Raw genomic sequence first — 5,890 nt, forward strand, 5'->3', positions numbered from 1 at the left:
AAAAGTAAGTTTTATAGAGCGGTAGTTAGACCGACCATGATGTATGAGGCCGAGTTTTAGCTAGTTAAGAACTCACATATCCAGAAGATGAAAGTAGCAGAAATGGGGATGTTGAGGTGGATGTTCGGGCACATGAGAATGGATAAGTTTAGGAATGATGATATTCAGGAAAAGTTTGGCCTGGCTCCCATTGATGACAAGATGCGGGAAGTGAGGCTCAGATAGTTCGGGCACGTACATAGGAGAAGCCCAGATGCCCTGGTAAGAAGGTGTGAGCGGCTGGCTTTGGAGGCACGAGAAGAGGTGGAGGGCGGCGTAAGAAATATTTGGGAGAGGTGATCAGGCAGGACATGGCGTGACTTCAGATTTTCGAGGACATGCCCCTTGATAGAAAGCTGTGAAGGTCGAGTATTATGGTTGTAGGTTAGGAGGTAGTTGAGTCTACTTCGTACCTATGTGAGGCTAGTCTGATATGATTTTTGTCTTAGCTGCTAGTGGCTAATGTCATGTTCTCATTGCTCTTTCATTTTTCATAGTGATAGGTATGCTATTGCTTTTGATTTTCATCTAGTTTCTGATTTTATGATGTTGTTATTATTTCTATGGTATCTGTTAACGGTACTGATATATTACCTCTTTTCGTTTTCTTGATCCGAGAGTCTTTCGGAAATAACCTCTCTACTGCCTTAGGGTAGGGATAAGGATTACGTATATGCTATCCTCCCCAAACTCCATTAGTGAAATTTTACCGGATCGTTGTTGTTGTTAACATCAATATTTGCAATCATAAATCTGAAATAACAAAATAAAAATGAACAATAAAGAAAATAAATTTACACGTGTCATTCACCACAAAATGAAAATCATATAGAAGCTAATTTTTTATATGTTCAAGTTCCATCGTACCAGTACAAAATTGGTGATAATTAGAGAGCTTAATATCTTGTCGAAACCTCTCTAAATATCAACCTATGGCTTGCAATGGAATCACTTTGGGGTAAATTCCCACCTAAGAGTGACGCTACAAACTTCATAAAATTGCACCCACAAAATCCAGAGAACTAATAATGCTGGTAATATTACAATAAGTACTAAATGGAGTAATTTATTAGAGGATATTCACTAATTTATTTTCAAGAAAGAGGAGATCTTTGAGGGGCTCCCTTTCTCCTATTGCTCAATGAAAGCACAAGTCCAGGGAAAAACCCACTGCTTTTTTTCTTATTTTTCGCCACACGGGCATCATGTGAAATACTAGAATTGCCCATGCCATTATTTGAGCAAGATGAGCCTCTGCATTCTAGTGGATCTTCTAAGATGGAGTTGGGAGTAATTTGGCTTTCCTCATCGAGCAAATCAGAGGTGTCCACGTGGAGTCCCTCAAATTGGGAGAGTGCAAAGTCAGACTCATCAAACCTATTGAGAATGTTTGATAGATCTTCACCTTGATACACCATATAATCAACCTGCATCATAGTGTTGCTTGCATTTTGAATAATTATTTATTTTACAGGGCTAAAAATGTAATATGCACATTTCTGATATGCGTAGCGATAATTTTTCCATCCATATAAAAAAACAAGATAAAAATTTGGTAAGAATATATATACGCTGGCTATTCGTAGAGCTTCGTGATACTTTCGATAAACAATTATTCATATTTAAATTTTCATTTTTCATGTTATATATAACAATTTTTAAAAGTGGTAAAATTTCTTTCTCAAAAAACTATGTCATATATGAGAAGAGGTAGATGGAATCCGTGTCCAATGGATCTATTGAATTCAGTATTTTCGAATAGAAGCATGATTGTGTAATATATAGAGGTGCGCACACACACACTAAAACCTATACAAAGAGTAATTTTTTGCAATTTCAAAAGTATAATTAGTTCAATGGTCAGAACTTTTAAAATTGAATCCATCAAATTCAAATTGTGAATCAATATCTATATACGAGATGGTTGTTTTGGTTTCATATTTTCGGAGGTGGACCTACATGTTGCAATGAGGAGTTACCGGACCCATAAGCTTCGGCAAATTTTTTGTATATGTATATGTATATACCTTGAAAATAGTTAATTTAAAGCACTTGACACCCTGAACACTAAAAACCTTTAGGGGGCACTGGTTAAGCAGAGTACTATGCCCCCATCGCGTAAAGATCCTAGGTCCGCCTCTGCATACTAGGTGGTGGGGCGGGAGGCGGGTTTTGTTGCACTTGGGGTAGGGTGGGGGGGGGAGGGGGAAGAGAAAGAATAGAATGTGGACCTTGCAAGAGAGAGAACAAAAGTTGAAGGGATCCTGAAGAACTCTGTCACAGGTAAAACAAGAATTGCCAGAAGCCTTGCATGACCTTGATTGTGCTCTCTGGTTCAAGAATATAACTTTGGCACTGTTTATTGTGTAGGGCTGTCAAACAAATAATAACATCATCATATTATAACGCATTTAAATAACGAATTCTACAAGTATTTCCATTAACAATAATTAATACCTGAATGTAGGAACAGTCAATTAGCTTCTCAAGGTCATCCAATCTTATAACATCTTGGTATACGTATCTTCTCACCTGTAATAGAAAACACAAACCAAACTATTAAATTATGTTTAATACGTTTCTCTTGAATTTGTTTTATACCTTTTTCATGTCTCAATTCATAGAATAGTTATTTTTCATAACCAAGAATAAATTCGAGTCACCAACTCAAAAGAATTGTAATTCGTTAGCCAGAACAAAGGAAGTGGTAATCTTTAAATTAATTAAACAAGCAATTTCTTCGATAATTTTATTACAGTAGAGCTGCAGAACTTGGAGAAGAAAGGAAGTTGATATTTACAGAACAAATAAAATTAAGGAAATAAAGTTCTTTTTGGTTTTTTAGTTTTTTTTTTGCCTTGTCCTGTAATTCATAGAAAATTCAAGTAAATGGGAAAGGTACATGTTTTGGCAACACTTTGTTCTATCCTTTAAATAACTGAAATTTCCTGTGGAAGTTCTCTTCATTAGCAATTTTCTTTCAAAACTTTATTAATAGAATTAACGAAGGTGTTAAGATAACTATCTTAAAAAGTTTAAGAACACTTTTGCTCTTAAAATAATTATAGGGTTAAAGTACTTATTTAACTAAATTTAAGGGGTATTATATCATTGATTATGTAATTCTCCTACCTAAGAGTTTTAAATTAGAAAAACTCTACAGTAACAAGCTGAAATTTAATAGGAAAAAGCAAGGTAGTCAACTTTGAATCCAAGAAAAGTAAATGTGAATAAATGAAGTGAAAGAATTGGGAGAGAGAAAAGCATACAGAAATGAGTACTGAAAATGTTGAAAAAGACAAAATAAACTAAGAAAAAAAAAAAAAAAATTTGAGAATTGGGTCAAAACTGTCTTTGAAAGCAACAGGTGAGGAAGCTTTGCAGGGGGAAATTGGGTGTAAAAGAAATCTTCTAAAATAGGAAAGCAAACAGCTCCAAAAAGAGGGAACGATAGCTCCCAACACACTACTTTTAGTAATTGACAACACAATACCGAAATTCAGCATACAACCAAACATGATTCTTGGAGATTGTAAGGAAATATCCAAAACATTTATCCTTTAACTTCCACAACTACAAATCCACTTAATTTATGAAAATAATTTTCAATTGAAATATATTTTTTTGAGTTGAGAGAATAAGGTCCGCCTAAACACTATTCTTCCCAAATTCACTAATAGAATTTCACTGAGTTGTTGTTGTTGTAATTTTCAATTGGAATATACTCATAAATAATTTCACAAATACTAGTACCAACAACAATTAAACCTCAAGTCCTAGCAAATTGGAACAATTATATGAATTTTCAATGTCTATATTGCTTTGTTTAAATTCATTAATTTAACAAATAAACAATTCAAAAAAAAATCACTTCTTTTGATTTTCACAAATACATTTTTTTTAAAATTCTAGTAATATTTTTTTACACAAATTAGAGCCAGTTCTCCTCCCTCTCACTTCCAACCTGCCACAAAGCAAAAGAAGAAGAGAAGGAGCAATTTTGATATCACCTAACAAGAATTACCTTATGAAGCAAGCTTCTTAGTTCCCCAATTTCTATTCTTGAAAAAGAAATTTAAATTCAAGAAAATAACAAAATAGCACATATATAAGACATGTTAATAAAAGAGTGGAAGCTTTAGGAGTAAAGAATTAAATTCTCAAAAAAAAAAACCTCAAATGAATAGTTAAAGTTTTATCTGCTACATAATTATGTGAAATAATAATAGTAATATAAATGTAATTTTTATTTAAAGAATTTAAGTGTAGAGGGAGACCTGGAGAAGAGGATGGGAGTGATGAGAAGGAAGACAGTGAGGGCAAAAGCTTTGACAACACTCTAAGCAGAAGATGTTTTTCTCATTTTTCCTCCTATTCCCGTGGACCCCACATCCTGCAAAGAATTTCTCAGCCATTAATCCTTCTAACCATGCAGGTTTCATCATTTCTTCCATCTTATGATCCTTCTTCTTCTTCTTCTTCTTTTTTATAATTTGTTTAAATTCTCCTAACAAATTAAAAGTAAGAAAAATAGTATGTAGCTGCTATATATAGAGAAAGAAGGTCTCAACTCAACTAAATTATGTATGTATATATGCAATAGAATTATATAGCACATATATATAGAAGGAACTAAATAAGGTTGGAGAGGTGTGGGTCTGATGGGATGGTGAGACTGAGGGGTGGCTATGGTACAATATGGCCTTTTGGTTTTAAAGAGACCCTCCATCTTCTATTTATATTGCTGCTTCCAAGAAAACCACTTCTTTTTTGCTTTTCTTTTGTCCAGAGATTAGAATTTATAAATAATTTTTTTTAAAAAAAGGTACACAAATTAAAAATAACATTAACAAGTACATAGAGAACTGTATAGACAAATGGACTAATTACTATCATTTGATAAGTATACCACGTCAAGCATGTTCTTGGAACAACAATCAATATATCGCAAATTATACCATCTTGTCTTATAACTAAGGCGAGCATAAAAGATAAAATGTTACTATGAATACTATTTGTTCGCTCTTCTCATGTTGTGCCCACTGCCCAGCATACAATTGCATGATCTAATGTATCAAACTCAAAACCTTAGCATATACATAAGTCCGGGGCGGAGACAGAAGCTAAGTCATGAGTTGTTCAAACAGTGTATTTGTATTAAAAAATTATTAAATATATATAAATATTAAATTTAGAACGCAGACATTAACACTTGAAGTCGTCGTTGTAAAATCTAAAACTCATAAGGTTGAAATACTAGATCCATGTTTGATAGGTCATCACTTGAAACAAATCAATTTGGATAACAAGGGAACAACCTATGAATGTTGATAGAGAAGGTTGCAAAGGATTAGTGTCCGAACTTGTAGCATGATATTAATATGTGGTTTTGACTTTTGATGATCTTTCCAAAAGTTCAAATTCCTCCAATTATATATTTTTTTCCCTTGTTATAATTAAGTAAAGTTGGATTTGCAATGTCCAAAATCATAATAAAAAGAGTCGTCATAATTGGGCATGGTGAGGGATGACTATTGCAAAGCCATTAACTTGTGTGTACTTATATCTCTGCACCCCCCCCCCCCCCCACAACCCACCCAGAAAACAAAAAAAAAAAAAAAACCCCACAAATAATAAACACACAAATCCTGATTGTGGGACAGGTTTATTTTGGAGCAGCCCATTTCTTGACAATCCTAGCACCTTTAAAGCCCAACACTCCTTTTTCCCCCCCTTAACCGCAAGTGAAAGCCGGTGAGAATTGCATTTCTTTTTCTTGTTGCCAAATTACGCGACACATCAAGATATACATAATATATTTATCATTTGTAGCTATATTTTTAACAAATTT

The 5,890-nt window shown here is 33.7% G+C and overlaps 1 protein-coding gene across 1 annotated transcript; it reads right to left on the reverse strand.

Moving 5' to 3' along the window:
- Positions 1–871: 871 nt before the first annotated feature.
- On the reverse strand, positions 872–4,736 carry LOC107815710 (protein RGF1 INDUCIBLE TRANSCRIPTION FACTOR 1). The gene is made up of 4 exons (XM_075241727.1): positions 4,317–4,736; positions 2,497–2,571; positions 2,271–2,411; positions 872–1,466 (listed from the first exon to the last, which is right to left on the reverse strand). Exons 1-4 carry the CDS (start codon positions 4,491–4,493, stop codon positions 1,134–1,136), a joined length of 726 nt encoding a protein of 241 aa, XP_075097828.1. The 5' UTR covers positions 4,494–4,736; the 3' UTR covers positions 872–1,133.
- Between the last annotated feature and the right edge of the window lie 1,154 nt (positions 4,737–5,890).

Source organism: Nicotiana tabacum, chromosome 3, assembly GCF_000715075.1.
Source record: "Nicotiana tabacum cultivar K326 chromosome 3, ASM71507v2, whole genome shotgun sequence".
Taxonomy (NCBI): domain Eukaryota; kingdom Viridiplantae; phylum Streptophyta; class Magnoliopsida; order Solanales; family Solanaceae; genus Nicotiana; species Nicotiana tabacum.